The sequence below is a fragment of the Scyliorhinus canicula genome, chromosome 16, assembly GCF_902713615.1.
Source record: "Scyliorhinus canicula chromosome 16, sScyCan1.1, whole genome shotgun sequence".
NCBI classification, from domain to species: Eukaryota; Metazoa; Chordata; class Chondrichthyes; order Carcharhiniformes; family Scyliorhinidae; genus Scyliorhinus; species Scyliorhinus canicula.
The window spans coordinates 100,518,572-100,534,771 of record NC_052161.1 but is presented as its reverse complement, the minus strand read 5'-3'; the positions used below and the strand labels follow the sequence as shown (position 1 = coordinate 100,534,771).

The 16,200-nt window shown below is 46.3% G+C and overlaps 1 protein-coding gene across 30 annotated transcripts in view; it reads right to left on the bottom strand.

The window, feature by feature from the left end:
- Positions 1-16,200, bottom strand: part of LOC119979278 (eukaryotic translation initiation factor 4 gamma 3-like) — a 504,690-nt gene that overhangs the window by 6,321 nt on the left and 482,169 nt on the right. For all 30 annotated transcript variants that reach the window (XM_038821282.1, XM_038821283.1, XM_038821288.1 and 27 more), the window contains 4 exons: positions 11,025-11,106; positions 10,778-10,876; positions 8,382-8,528; positions 5,292-5,373 (listed from right to left, as the gene is read on the bottom strand). In XM_038821282.1, the coding sequence (XP_038677210.1) occupies positions 5,292-5,373; positions 8,382-8,528; positions 10,778-10,876; positions 11,025-11,106 (410 nt within the window). The remainder of the gene's footprint in view (positions 1-5,291; positions 5,374-8,381; positions 8,529-10,777; positions 10,877-11,024; positions 11,107-16,200) is intronic.

Below are 16,200 nucleotides of genomic sequence, written 5' to 3'. Positions count from 1 at the left end.
AGCCAGGCGATCCAGAAGGTGGAAAAGCACAAGAAACAGCTTGCCTCAATGGCAGTGGAGATGTGGTTGATGCAGGATCAACATAGGCGGCTGCAGGAGAAAGTGGAGGATCTGGAGAATTGGTCTCGCGGGCAAAATCTGAGGATCGCGGGACTGCTGGAGGGCAGCGAGGGAACGGACGCCGGCGTGTATATTGCTCGAATGTTCGAGTAGCTACTAGGAGGAGGCATTTATATGGCCCTTGGAAGTGGACCAGGCACTCAGAGTGTTGACGAGGAAGCCATAGGGGAATGAGCCGCCAAGGGCGATGGTGGTGCTCCTACATCGGTTCTTGGACAAGGAACGGATTCTGAGGTGGGGCAGGCAGCTGAGGCACTGTACTTGGGAGAGTAATGAGCTGCATCTACACCAGGACCTGGATGTGGAGTTGGCCAAGAGGCGAGCAGGCTTCAACAAAGTGAAGGCGGTCCTCCTTAAGGGGGTGAAGTTTGGCATGTTGCACTCGGCGCCCTTGTGGGTGACCTATAAGGATCGGGAGCTGTACTCCGGGACGCCTGAGGAGACGATAGAATTTGTCAGGCCAATGAACTAGAAGGAGATGGAGGACAGTGAACCTTGGAGGAGATATTCCCTTTCTGTTCCTTTGGGTTATTTTTGAATTGTGCTTGGGGCCATTGCTCTGTGTTTGTTCTTGGTGAGGGATGGTAGGTTGTCTTTTCTTTGTGTTTGATGGGTGTTGTTAAGTTTGCACCGGGATAATGTTTGAGCAGGGGGGGTGTGGGGAATCAGTGGGGTGGTAGGATACTCGGCGCCATGGGCAGGGGCTACCAGGCTAGCTGGGCGGTTTTGTTCATGAAAGCGCAGTGGGGGTTGAGCGAGTAGTAGGTGTGTTGATGGGGGCTGTTAATTTGTGGTTGGGGGGGGGGGGGGGTAGGGGAAATGCTGACAGGGGAGGGGTCTCTAAAATGTGGTATGGGGAGGGTTCATGATGGTGGGTGCCCGAGGGCATGCCGAGGAGGTGCTGGACGCAGGCTGGAGGGTTGATCGGCAGTGGTTGGGGGTGGGGGTGCGACCGCTCAACCAGGCTGATCACATGGAACATACGAGGGTTGAATGGGCCGGTCAAGAGGGCCCCGTGTGTTCGCACATTTAAAAAGTCTAAAGGCAGGTGTAGCTCTGTTGCAGGACACACCTCTGAAGGTGATAGATCAGAATAGGTTGTGGAAAGGATGAGTCAGGCAGGTATTCCATTCGGGATTAGATTCTAAAAAAAGGCAGCAATTTTGATCAATAAACGGGTGGCGTTCCAAATGGGGAGTATAGTGACTGACTCAGGCGGGAGGTATGTGATGGCGAGTGGGAAATTGGAGGGGATGGTGCTGGTGAATATTTATGTTCCGAACTGGGATGATGTGGAGTTTATGAGGCGGGTGTTGGGGAAGATCCCTGATCTGGACTTGAATCGGTTGATAATAGGGGGGTATTTTAACACGGTTTTAGACCCAAGGTTGGACCGGTCGAGTTCGACGTCGGGGAGATTGTGGGCGGCAGCGAAGGAGCTGAGGGGGTTCATGGAGCACATGGAGGGGGGTAGGTAGATCTGTGGATGTTTGGGAGGCAGAGGGCGAAGGAATTTTGGTTCTTCTCGCATGTGCACAGGGTGTACTCCCGAATGGACTTTTCAGTCTTAAGATAGGACACTGTTGGCGCAGGTGGTCGACGTGGAGTATTCAGCAATAGCGGTGTAGGATCATGCTCTGCATCGGGTGGACATGTGGGTGGGGCCCAGCATCCGCAATGGTGGCTGGATGTGGGGCTTTTGTCAGTTGAGGAGTGAGCGGGTGAGGGAGGCCATTCTGAGGTATGTGGAGCTAAACGACACAGGGGTTTCGGCGGCCATGTTGTGGGAAGCACTGAAGGTGAGAAGGGAGTTTATTTCGATATGGGTACACAGGGAGAAGGCGGAGCGGGTGAAAAAAGGAGGCGATTCTATAGGTGGACAGGAAGTACCCCGAGGAGGAGCTGTTGAAGGAGCGGCAGAAGCTGGATGGAGTTTGGGTTGTTATCCACGGGGAAGGCGTTGGGCAGCTGAGGAGGGCGGTTTATGAGTATGGCGAGAAGGCGAGCAGATTGCTGGCACATCAGTTGAGGAAACAGGAGGCAGCGAAGGAGATCGGGGAAAATGGGGGGGGGGGGGGGGGGAGACGCGGTTTTGGACCCGGTGGGGGTGAATGGGGTGTTTAGGGATTTCAACAGTACGCTGTATGAGTCGGAACCTCCGGCCTGGGTGGAGGGGATGAGGCAGTTTTTTGGAGGGGTTGGAGCTCCTGAGGGTGGAAGAGGAACTGGGAGCCCCCATTGGGCTGGAAGAGGTGGTGGTCTAGGGGCTTGAGGCGATGCAGTTTGGCAAGGCCTCAGGCCTGGACGGATAGCCAGTGGAGTTTTACAAAAAGTTCTCTGGGGTCCTGGGGCCCTTGTTGGTGAGGGCGTTTAACGAGGTGAGGAAGTGGGGATGCTCCCCTTCGACTCTGTTGCAGGCCTCGATCTCTTTGATTTCGAATCCGGAGCAGTGTGGGCCATTTAGGCCAACCTCATTGTTAAATGTGGATGCCAAGTTATTGGCCAAGATCCTGGCCTCGAGAATTGAGGACTGTGTGCCAGGGGAGGACCAGGCATGGTTCGTGAAGGGGAGACATCTGCCGGCTAATATCAGGAGGTTGCTAACGTGATAATGATGCCCCCCCCCCCCCCCCCCCCCCGCCGAGCGGCGAGAGGTGAAGGTTGACATGGACGCGGTGAAGGCCTCCGATTGGGTAGAATGGGATATTTGTGGGAGGTCCTGGGACGGTTTGGGAAGGATCTTGTGGATTGGATCCGGCTGCTGTATCAGGCACCGGTGGTGAGTGTACAGACGATCTGGGGTGAACTACGAGTACTTTAGGCTGCACCGGGAGACGAGGCAGGGATGTCCATTCTCCCCACTGCTTATAGAGCCGATGGCGTTGTGAGCGTTGAGGGAGTGGCTGAGGTAATACGGTGGGGGGGGGGGGGGGGGATGTGTGTGGAGCACTAGGTCTCACTTTACATGGACGATCTGTTACTGTATATTTCGGACCCGTTGGGTGGTATTGGAGGGACTACGGGGATCTTAAGTTAAATCTAGCACGGCTGGTGGAGCAGATGAGGTGGGATGCACTCCCATTGTCATTGGCGGGGAGGGTTCAGATGGTAAAGATGATGGTCCCCAAGGCGTGTTCAGGAAAGTGAACGCGGTGATCTCAGGGTTTGTGTAGGTGGGTAAAACCCCGCGGGTGAATAAGTTGCTGCTGGAGCTGGCTCTCCCGAACGTTATAAATTACTACTGTGTGGCGAATATAGCGATGGTCAGGAAACGGGTGGTGGGGAAGGGGTCGGCGTGGTAGCGGATGGAGGTAGCCTCATGCAAGGCTAAGAGTTTAGGGGCACTGCTGACAGCGTCTCTGCCATTCTTGCCGACCAGGTACTCCACTAGCCCAATAGTGATGGCGGACCCGAGTGTGTGGGGACAATGTCGGCAGCACATGGGGCTGGAGGGGGCGTTGGTGTGGGCACAGATTTGTGGCAACCACCGGTTTGCTTGGTGCGCCCGGGGGGGGGGGGGGGGGGGTTGGGGTTGGCAGCGGGTGGGGATCGAGCGCTTTGGGCATTTGTTTATAGATGGGGGCTTTCGGAGTTGGAAGAGTTGGAAGGGGAGTTTGAGCTGCCCGGTGGGAATGGGTTTCGCTACTTGTAGATGAGGGAGGCAGGTATTAACTTCCCCAGGGATTAAAGGATAAGGTAGCGTCGAAAGCAGAAGTGGGGGAGGGGAAGGTATCAGTGAACAGTTTATAGATTGGGACTGAGCCCCGATAGGGAGGTGAAATGGAAGTGGGAGGAAGAGTTGGGTTGGGAGTTGGAGGTTGGGTTATGGGAGGACACCCCTAGGCGTGTCAATGCACCCTCGTCATGTGCCAGGCTTAGCCGTATACAATTTAAGGTGGTCCACAGGGCACATATGATTGTGGCCCGGATGAGCAGGTTCTTTGAAGGGGTGGAGGATAACTGTGGGCAGTGTGCGGGTGGACCTGCAAATCATGTCCGCATATTTTGGGCATGTTGAAGCTTAGGGGACTCTGGCAGGGGTTTGCTGAAGTCATGTCAGGGGTACTGAAGGTAAGGGTGGTTCCTAGTCCAGAGGTGGTGGTTTTTGGTGTGTCAGAAGACCCGGGAGTCCAGGGGGTGAGAGACGCTGAAGTCTTGGCCTTTGACTCCCTGGTAGCCCAGAGACAGATTTTATCAGCATGGAGGAACTCGGATCCCCCAAAGTCGGAGGTGTGGGTTAGTGACATGGGTGGGGTTCTTCAGAAGATCAAGTTCGCCCTGAGGGGATCGATGTTAGGGTTTGTCGGAGGTGGCAGCCGTTTATCGACTTCTTTGGGAAAAATTAAGCTGTCAGCTTAAGGGTGGGGAGAGGAGGAGTTGGGGAAGATTGCTGAATTGTGGTTGGGGAGTTGTTTGTGTAAGCCATGTTGGCTGGGTTTGTTGTTTGTTTGGCGTGTGGTTGCTTTTTCTGTTAAAATTTCTCAAATATTTTTCAAAAAAAGAAGCCCATCATGGAGGCCTGCGATGCTCCAGCACCACACTTCAAATTGTCTTTCAGCTTCCATTGTCTAGATCTTTTCACTGGAATAATTAGTTACATCTGGTTGATCAGTTGCCACTTGTATCTCTATCTTTTCTCTGAAGCACCAAGATTTGTGTTCACTTACAGGGAGTCAAGATAAGTCTTAGAGCTGGTTCAACACGTTTTATCATGCTCTATTTCTGTTCAACTTTGAAAAAGCCACCAGGCATGTGAGACTATGACAGCTTATATGGACTCTCGTGCTCACTCGGTAACATGATGAAGGGAGAAATTTTCAGAATCCGTACTCAAATTTCCATGGTTAGTGGTCACATTTACAAACTGTCTCAAGTGTAATTGTGCATGGCTCCACACTTATTAAGGCAAGCAGCACGAGTGCTCACCAGCATTTAAACAGTCGTGTCTGAAAGGAACACGGAGCCTAGAGTTTTATATTCACATTTTTGAAAGTGAACTTAAATGTTCTTGGAGCTTAGTAGACAAATAATCATTTCTAAAGGTTTAGTTTAAATTTGCACGAATGACCTATCACATAAGTGAACAGTTATATAGATTATCAAATAAAAACCAAGCACATGGTAAGTTGGAAAGAAAGACGTCATAAAGAAGTTGCTAATTTTTCTTTTACCTGTAATAGCTGATCTACATACTGTTGTCATTAAAGCTCTAAGGAATGTAGATGAACCAATCTGTGATTCATCTAAATTAGCCTAAAGGAAGAAAGAGAAATCATTTTAGAATTGGACATCAAGAGTCTAACTTTAAATACAGCACTTGAGAAGAACAGAGCCGTGGTGTAAAGCAATTCCATATTACAGATTCTTGTCAGAATTCAGTTCGCTTGTTTTGCAGTGTTACACTCAGCAACTTGAAGTATGTCTTTTAATACATGAGGAAATATTTTATACCAGCATTATGGAACATTAATAATGATAGTTTCCATTGTTCAATGATGTGGTGATGAAAGGGCACACTTAGAAGGGACGTTAGAAAAAAATCAGAATGTAGAAGGTGGAATCTATGTCACAAACCACACTGAAGTGGATTTCAAAATGACTTTAAAAAGAAAATTAGACACCTTTTTTCCAGATAAAAGGTCTGGGGAGTGACCAGGTGGCTTGTGGAAAAAAAACATACAAAGCCTTCAGTCATTGAATATATACAAGATGGTCATCGATTAATTTCTATATGTTAAGGATAAGAAGGAATATGGGAATAGTGTGGGAAAATTACATTTGAAGTGCAAGATTAATCCTGATCTTGTTGAATGGTGGAGCAGGTGAGGGGCCAAATGGGCCACTCCTGCTCTTATTTCCTATGTTCCAAAGACTTTTTCTTTGTATTATACCTTTTGATAAAAACACCTGCACCTCACGACAACAGGATGTCCCAAAGCATTTTACAGTCAATACTACTGTTGAGGTGTCATTAGTCACGTGCAATGCTGGAAACACAACAAGCAATTTGCTCTTTTCGCAAACTGCACCGAGGGAGCTTTTCTGTCCATCTCAGGAGGCATGTGGGGCTTTGGTTTAACGTAACCTCCCCCAAGGTGCATCATCTCCCTCAGAAATGCACTGGACTGTCATTCAAGATTTTGCATTCAAAACTCTGTAATGGGATTTGACAACCTTCTGACTCAAGAGATGAGAATGCTACCAGTGAGTCAAATATGACATGTTCAATAGTTTATCATCTAAATGGTTCAGATAATAAACTTAGATGTGTTAAAAAAACAGCCAACAGACATGGGCTTTGATGACAAAAAAGTCAAAAAGGCTGTGTTGGAAATTTGACTCAAAGATAAAGGAAAACACAAAATGGGCCGCAAGTACAAGTTAAAATAGATTTGGGGTTTATTTAACGACAGAATATGTTTGTGGTTTTTCTTTTTGATCTGTAGAAATCTGTACTCTGTTCTTGCTTAGTTACTTGCGATTCTTGCCTTAGAAGTTTGTAATGAACTGAGTGGGAAAATAATGAAAAGTTGTCACCACATTAATTCTTCAACTAATCTATTGTTTGAGGTGAGGAAGCCACCTCAGTAGTTCATATCCAAACTCATCTTCAATTGATTAAGGCAGGTTTGTCCATCCTTTTCACGTGGGGGGGTCACATTTGAATTCTTCTCACACTCTGGGGGCCGATGAGCAAATTTTGGAAAGATAAGGTTTGACACAACATTAAACATGAAATTCAAAAAAAAGCTGACGTATGAAACGAAACGTGCTGAGCAAAAAAAGTCTGAACAATAAATTAACAATTAAAAATTAAGTAATAAATAAAGATGACCATCAGAGTGTGAAAGGGAGAGAGAGTATGTGTGTCCCGCTCACTCCCAGTCTCAGGGTGCTCACTCACTTGCCCACTGATAGAGTGCCTGCGGGTGTGTTCGTGAAGCTGAATGACAACTGTGAGACAGACACGCTCACCCAGCCACTCATGCCCACTCAGCCGCCCTTGCGCCCGCTCACTCAGCCGCCCTCGCATTCACTCACCCACCCACCCTCATCCTCCCACCACCAATCACTCCGTCAATCTCAAATTCACTCACTCACTCACCCACCCTCACATATTCACCCTCAATAAATTGGCTGGGGGCGGCGAGCGGAAGAGAGACCTGGAGGGATGCCTAGCAACACCTGAAAATTGGTGCACGCAGAAGGGAGCATTGCGAACCAGAGGAACACTGGGAGAACTGGTGAGAACTGTGGAATGGTGGACCAGAGCACTGGGAGCTGGATGAAGCGGCCAAAATCACGGGAAAGTGTGGTGAGTGGAAGCACCATGCGCTCCGGTCTACCTTCACATACTCTCAGTTGTCGAGATTCGCTGCTCCTCTAATTACAGCCTGGTTCTTCTCCCATGTGTGTTTCTGAGAGGCAGCAAACACGGGAGATAACCAGAATGTGGCTGGAAGAGCAGTCCCTTGAAAGAAGTCTTCAAACTCAATGACCCCTCTTACCGGCATTTTCAACAATCGCACCATGGGCCACACAGAGGGGCTTTGAGGGCCAGTTGGACAAGCCTGGATCAAGATCTCAGATGTTTGTGCACGATTCTTTTGTCAGTCAAGTATCTGACATGAATGGAAACCCAAAATAATGTTTAACCACCTGAATCAAGTTACTGAGAAACCTACTTGTAGAATCTGCTTGCCTGATGCAGTGTGGATTGCTTGCCTTTACTGTTATTAGTACATATGAAGAACCAATAAAACTTAATGGAACATGCCAGTGGTGAAACAATGATCTACAGCATCACAGTGTAAGTCACATAAACCCTGGCGGTAAAGAAAACTCAAAATTGATCAGATTTCTGATGGATGATGGCATATTAAGTTTATGCCTTTTCATGTGTAATGCAAACCTCACACAAACAGCAATTACCATCAATTTACACATTTGAATGCCAATGATAAATTCCACTTGTTATATGATGCATGTGCAAGTGTCCCAGTAGTTGCTGTACTTGTATATTTACCCATTAAGTGGGATAAGAGAGCATTTACACTATTGCTCCTTCAACGTTAATTATTACAGATCAAAGAAAGATAATGAGACACAAGAACATAATTTCTCAGGGTGATGGTGAGTTATTTTAATAGTCTTATCAGAAAGCAATTATGCTTGTTGTAAATCTAGCATGATGATCAATTTAAGAAATTAGCACAGAATGCCACAGTCCAAGGAGCGTACAGTTTAAGAATTCAACCTACTTCTACCCAGTCAAAGATTTGCTCATTGCTAGCCTTGTCTTCGATTATAAGTTTTTCTAGCCACTTATTCAGTTCTTCAGCAGATAGCTCCATTTTTGAAAGTGCTTCAGTAGGACTAGAAACATCTGATACAGTAAACTCCAATTTCTGCAAAGGAATCACAGTATTAATATTCTCAATCTTTAGTGAATGAGCCCATGCAACATTCACATCACAAATCATGCAAAACCTGATTATTCGTTGAAGTGTATCGTCTCTACCTATTTCCAGTATTCGATTTGTTTGGAAATTCAGAATAATTACCAATGATTTCATCTGTCTGGAGATTCACTTTTACTATGAACTAGATTTGTCACAAATGATGGCAAAAGCCAAGGTTCTCTAATCTTATTGCCACAGTGGTGCTGCTGTGACCGTTGGTGATTCAACAAAGGGGTTCAAAAAAATACTGAAAGGAGGATGCCTGGGGTTCTAGAACGGTACAATTTGAAATATTACAAGGCTATTGAGTCACACCAAGAAAACAAAATGGAGGTAAAATTAGGTTAAGGATGTTAAACATAGATTATTTGGTACTAACCACTTTCTAATCTAGCACTATAGGCATTCTAGAGATTGCTATGTTTACAAAAATGCAAGTCAGTATTCATACTGTATTCTGAACTTTACGAATAAAACCAGGCCTAATGGCCCCTCGAGCCTATTGTGCCACTGATCTCTGTCTCACCTCCACTTTCCTGCCTGGCCTCCATAACCTTGACTCCCCAATACTTCAAATCTCAGCGTTGAATATATTCTCAGCCTCCACAGGTTCCTGGCATTGAGAATTCCAAAGATTCAGGACTCCTGAAGAAATTCCTTCCCATTTCTGTCTCAAATTGGTGACCGCCTTATTTTGTGAAACCTTGTCCACCAGTTTGAGCTTTCCCCGTGAGGGGAAACACCCTCCTGATGACCTACCCTGTCAAGCCCCTTTAGAATCTTGTATATTGCAATAAGAGCACCTCTCATTCTTCTAAACCCATTTCCTCTTGAGCCAACCTCTTTATCCCAGGAATCAACCTCATGAATGGCCTTTTAAAATATAATGGAGAACAGGAATGACGGAAATAGATGAGAACTGGACAATATTACACTTCTATTCTAACATTCACAGCTGTTCTGATCACAGTTTTGTAATTCCCTGAAAAATTTAATTTTCATCTGTGTTCCAGTGTTTAGTAGAGGCTACTGTAATCCCATGAGCAGCATACACATAACATGTGTCTGGTAAAAATAGTTAATTATTTGGCCAGTGAAATAAACCATTGTGGTAATGAAATATCTATTTAAATTTGCAGTACTTCCATTGGATTTCTGGATTTATATCTTGCTCCTGAAAGTGTTGATTCGACTGAGGTTTAGTTTCACAGATGCTCGTCGAAAGCCCTTCTGGTGTATTTCAATCAGGCTGGTTTAGCACAGGGCTAAATCGCTGGCTTTGAAAGCAGACCAAGGCAGGCCAGCAGCACAGTTCAATTCCTGTACCAGCCTCCCTGAATAGGCGCCGGAATGTGACGACAGGGTCAGGATAATTTAGTTATCTTAAACAGGCAGTTGTACTGCTCCCAATGCATCAAGCTAGGGGGGAAAGGAATGCTGGAGGTCATCAGGGCTTCAAAACCATGAACAAATATGTATTACAAATAAAAACAGGAATGTTGGAAACACTCAGCAGGTCAGGCATCATCCAACATTTCAGGTTAAAAACTGGAGTGGACTAAGGTCGAGTACTTCCAGCATTTCCTGATTTTATTTCAGATTTCCAGCAAGTTCAGTATTTTGCTGAATGCATTGGAAGTAGTCCTGGCTTACAAAGGGATTTTTGACCTCCCCTCTCCCACCATGGCTCTAGCCACGTTGGACACCAGAGATTCACAGCATTATAAAAACACAAGATGCCCAAGGACTTTAAAATAAGTAACCTCTATCGTGTGTCCAATTTCAAGAGTGCCCAAGTTTCTCGAAAGGACCTGCTCATCTTGTGAAATTAACCAACAATACAATATTTAGAGCGCCATTTGTGTTGCACATTAACATTTTCACATCCCACACAACTTTGCAAACTTGATCTACTTCCATCAGCTAAATTTGTTGATAAAAAGTGAACTTTGAAAAGGTTCTGATGTACATAAAATAAGCAGCGAGGAGACCTTTGAGGGATGCCGTTCATTCTGGGGTTTCAAAGATTTAAATGTATTTGTGTGTACGGTCTTCACGCTGGATGCTCCCAAAAGTTAACTTATATAGTCAGCTTCCTGACGGCAGTTGGGAGTCAGGGAAATAATGATGATTAAGACAAGTAGCTGTGGCAGAAATCTGAATAAGTTGAGCCTCAAAAGCGAAGACAGACTCACCTTATCACTAATGAAGTGCTGGACATCTTCTCCCTCAGTTAGGAAATCCTTCCAATTTAGACCAGCCTCTTTCCATAAGGCCCCGACTTTCTTATGGCTCTGTAAAAAAAAAGGCAAATGTTCACATCAGATTCTGTTTTAAAAATGTTAATTTGGGAGAGCAAAGGTCTCTGTATTGCTCCTGTTTGCATTATCACATTGTGTGTGACACCAAAAATCTACTATGCAGTTCTCCTTTTCTACTTACCATTTGTTTGCATAGAAGGTGCAAAATTTCTGCAAGCAGAACTCCTGTTCTCTCCACAGGAAGTAAAGGTTTACTAAGTTCTCTGTAAGAGAAGGAGAAAAATATTTATTGTCCAGTATCCTGAAAGATTGATCTTGGTTGATGAGAAATAAATCATCATTCAGAAATAATTGTACAAGAGTCGTGGTTGCTGCCACAATGTTTTCGAGTTTTTCATGCAGTGAGTGAAGCTTCATTGATGCAACTTGTGTAGATGCTTTGGCCTGATGCAAAATGTTGAAATATTTCTTTTCTCCAAATCATTTTGAAGAAGCTTTCTGTATAAACTGCAGGAACATTTTATCAGTAGTGCTAGCTAAATAGTACTGAGTATTGAGTAATGCATCGTACACAGCCACACTGCACAATCCAAATGCATCTCAGAACATTGACCCAAGCCCAGAATTTTGGAAAAGGCTGACATCACCAAGTAAAAACTTTAATAATGGCAATTTAAAGATGCAGAAGACAATTCAGGTTTAGTGGGGATGTTATTCTGAAATTCTTATTTTCTAAATATTGTTTAAAGCCTCATTTTAGAAATTTGTTATTGAACCAAAACATTTTAGAAAGCAGTTTATGCAATTTATAGGAACCCATTGGCCAAACCCACACAACAATATGCTCTCACTAAAATAACAGCAAGTATGTGTGCACAGGTTGTAACACAATTCTCAATGTCTCGACTGCACAATATACTATCATGATAGTACAACAACTATTAAATGTGAGACAGACTGTGACAAATAAATGCGATTGTTTTACTATCACTTACGGGTGAACAAAGTACTGCAAATACTTCTGTTTACAATTAAATACCTAATATAATATATATGTATGTATTCACAATGTATGGCAACTACTGCAAATGCAAATAACATTTTCAAATGTATAAGGATGTCCGGGAATACTAATTCAAACAAATGTTACTGACATATAATAAAGCACTGGTGAAACCGCAGGGTGTATTTGTCCTAGTGTAGTGAATTGTAAGATGAGGCTGCAATGACAGCCTCCCCAAACAGGCGCCGGAATGTAGCGACTAGGGGCTTTTCACAGTAACTTCATTTGAAGCCTACTCGTGACAATGAGCGATTTTCATTTCATTTCATTTCAATGAAAGGGATTTAAGGCATTCTCCCCGTATCTGCGTGGGTTTCACCCCCACAACCGAAAGATGTGCAGGATAGGTGGATTGGCCACGTTAAATTGCCCCTTAAGTGGAAAAAATAATTGGGTACTCTGAATTTATGTAAAAAAAAAAGAAAAGAAAGGGATTTAAGGAATGGAAACATAGCTCAGCGATGTCAAAACTAATAGAGGTTTTTTCATGTTTTTAAAAATTAATTTACGGGATGGGGGCATTGGTGGCTAGTCCAGCATTTCTTGCCCATCTCTAACTACCCTTGAGAACAGTAAGAAGTCTTACACCAGGTTAAAGTCCAACAGGTTTATTTCAAATCACTAGCTTTCGGAGCGCAGCTCCTTCCTCAGGTGAATGAAGAGGTGGGTTCCAGAAACACACAAAGACAAAGTCAATGATGCATGACGATACTAATACGCTGTACTGCAGTGAGCCAATGTACTTCCCCACATTTATTAAAGGGTAAACCTTCTGAAATGAAATGAAAATCGCTTATTGTCACGAGTAGGCTTCAATGTAGTTACTGTGAAAAGCCCCTAGTCGCCACATTCCGGCGCCTGTCGGGGAGGCTGGTACGGGAATCAAACAGTGCTGCTGGCCTGCTTTAAAAGCCAACGATTTAGCCTGGTGAGCTAAACCAGCCCCTGTGGCTCTGGGAGAGTTTGCTTCACTCTGCTTTGTAAATCCGGAAATTTCGTTAAAAATTTGATTTTGTCCTGTTGGCTCATTGCAGTAGAGTGGACAAAGATGCTGACGGTGATTAACACAATCGCTCCGTCTGGACCTGTAAAGATTTAATTACCGGCAAAGAATTGCATTCAAAGTATCGTCTTGCATTATTGACTTTGTCTACATATGTGTTTCTGGAATCCAGCTCTTCATTCACCTGAGGAAGGAGCTGTACTCCGAAAGCTAGTGATTCGAAACAAACCTGGTGTTGGAAGACTTCTTACTGTGCCCATAAGTCCAACGCTGGCATCTCCACATCACGGTTACCCTTGAGAAGGTGGTGGCGAGCTGCCTTCTTGAACTGTTGCAGACCCTGTGGTGTAGGTACAGCCACAGTGCTGTTAGGGAGAGATCCAGGATCTTGATGCAGCAATGGTGAAGGAAACGGCGATATTTTTCCAAGTCAGGATGGTTAGTGACTTAGAGAACCTCCAGCTGGTGGTATTCCATGCGTCTGCCAACTTGTCCTTCTCGATGGTAGTGGCTGTGGGTTAGAAGGTGCTGCCTAAGGATCATTGACAAATTCCTGCAGTGCATTTTGTAGATGGTACACACTGCTGCCACTGTGTCGGTGTTGGAGGGAGTGAACGTTTGTGTAAGGCGTGCCAATCAAGCAGCCAGCTTTGTCCTTCTTGTGTGTTGTTGTAGCTGCACTCATCCAGACAAGTGGGGAGTATTCCATCTCATTCCTGATGGTGGACACAAGGTAGATGGTGGATAGGCTTTGGGGAGCAGGAGGTGAGTTACTTGCCGCTGGATGCCGAGCCTCTGACCTGCTCTTGTAGCCACAGTATTTATATGGTTAGTTCAGTTCAGTTTCTGGTCACTGGTAACCCCCAGAGTGGGGATTTAGTGATGGTAATGCCATTGAATGTCAAGGGCAATGGTTAAATCCTCTCTTGTTGGAGATGATCATTGCCTGGCACTTGTGTGGCTCGAACGTTACTTGTCACAATGTTACTTGTGAACCACAAGACATTGTTGTAAGCTAAGGAATTCATGAAGAATACCCTTTTAAGACTCACCGGGATTTGTGGAAGAATCCTTAGGGGCTGGTTTAGCACAGCAAGCTAAATAGCTGGCTTGTAATGCCAGCAGCGCGGGTTCAATTCCCGTACCAGACTCCCCAAACAGGTGCCGGAATGTGGTGACTAGGGGCTTTTCACAGTAACTTCATTGAAGCCTGCTTGTGACAATAAGCGATTATTCTTATTATTCACCTTCCTATTGGGCAAGTATCAACTCTGTCGAAGTGCACAACCTGGATCTGTTCCTAATTCAGCAAAGTATAGATTGTGGGATGTGGTAGGATTGAGAGTAGACTGGCAGCCATGGAGGAGTAGGTCGCGCATTCGGCAGATCCCGTCTAGAATGGACTCTCGGACCTTTTTTCAGGAGTTTTCACAGACTTTTGGGGGCAGATTGGTGAAGCGAACACTGCCAAAAGGATTCCCTCTCTGTTGTATGGATAGCTGGACCAGGAGTGGCCAGGTGAAGCGTTTAAGTCCCAACAGACAGAAGTGTGTGGAGCGGGCGCCGAGGCACAGCATGGCGTCCAATATAGATCAGGGAGCGTGGTCGCAGTGGTCACAGGAGCAACAGGAGTTCCTTAGGGGCAGCTTTGCTGATCTTAAAAAGGACATGCTGGGCCCAATGAAGGCATCAATAGACCAAATGATCGCAACTCAGATGACACAAGGGAAAGCGATTAAGGAGACGGAGAAAAAGCTATCCAACCATGAAGACGAGTTGGTTGTATTGGCCCTTAAGGTGGAGGCGCAGGATGACCTCCACAAGAAGTGCAGGAGAGGCTGGAGGATCTAGAAAACAGGTCCATGAGACAGAACTTGAGAATTGTGGGCCTCCCCGCAGGTGTGGAGGGGTCGGATGCGGGAGCATTTGTGTCCAAGGTGCTGGAGACGCTGATAGGGACGGGGTATTCCCTCGACCCCTGGAGCTGGATGGGGCGCACTGAGCCCTCGCAAGGAAGCCCAAGGCGAATGAACCACTGAGGGCCATGGTGGTGAGAATTCTCGGACAAGGAACTTGTCTTGCGGTGGGCAAAAAAAGAACGGAGCAGAAGGTGGGAGAACACTGTGATACGCATCTACCAGGACCTGGGTGCGGAGCTGGCCAAGAGGCGTGCTGGATGCAACCGGGTGAAGGCGACCTTCTTCAGCAAGGGGATGAAATTTGGATGCTACACCCAGCGAGGCTATGGGTCACGTACAAGGAATGGCATCACTATTTTGAGATGCCGTACAAGGCGTGGTCATTCGTCAAACAAGAGAAGCTGGACTCGAATTAAAGGACAGTTAAGCTTTGGTGGAATGCGGTGGTGGGGCTCAGTAACACGGTACCATTTCTAATATAAGATTGTATACAATGTTGGGTGCGTGTAAGGGCTGTGGTGGTGGCTGGAGGATGCAGTGTTTTCGGCAAAGTTGAGATACGGCGGGAGAAGGGGGCCCTGTACTTAGTGCGATTTTTTTGGGAAGTTGGAGCCTTGGTTCAACAAGTGTCTCCTCAGGGGGCAATGTTAGTGTCCTCTGTTTATTTTTCATTTCGTATTACTATTTACTCACTGGGGCTGGAGAGGTAGTTTAGTTGGTTTATTCATGTGGAGAGAGGGGTATTCTGTCCCTGCCACCTTTGGGATCAACGCCCTGCGCAAGACAAAGAAGTCTATGGGAATAAACCTTATGAACGTGGGAGAAAAAAGAGAACACCTTCTGGACAATGAGTCGACAGTCTGATCGGCGCCAGAGGTGGGTGCTGTTGGGGTCAGCTGACTCGTAGTGGGGGGTGAGCAAGTGCTCAGCTGGTGCTTGGCGGGGGGGGGGGGGGGGGGGGTGTTTGGGTCGCGGGGGAGGGGATGCTGCTTTGCTGAGAGCTATCAATTTTGGGATACCAATTGAGGGTCGGGGCGGTGGATCCCTATGGGGAGGCGCTCGAGGAAGCAAAGGGCGCGGTCTTGAGGTTGGCCAAAAAAGGGCGATGGCTGGTCGGCAGGGGGTTTAGCGCGCCCCCCCCCCCCCCCCCCCCCCCCCAACCCGGTCCAAGCTGATCGTGTGGAATGTCAGGGGTTTGAATGGGCCGGTCAAAAGAGCGCGCGTGTTCGCGCATCTAAAGGGGATAAAGGTAGACGTAGCAATGCTTCAGGAGACACATTTAAAGCTGGCAGATCATACGAGATTGAGAAAGGGATGGATAGGCCAGGTGCTCCATTCAGGGCAGGATTCGACGACCACGGGGGTAGCAATT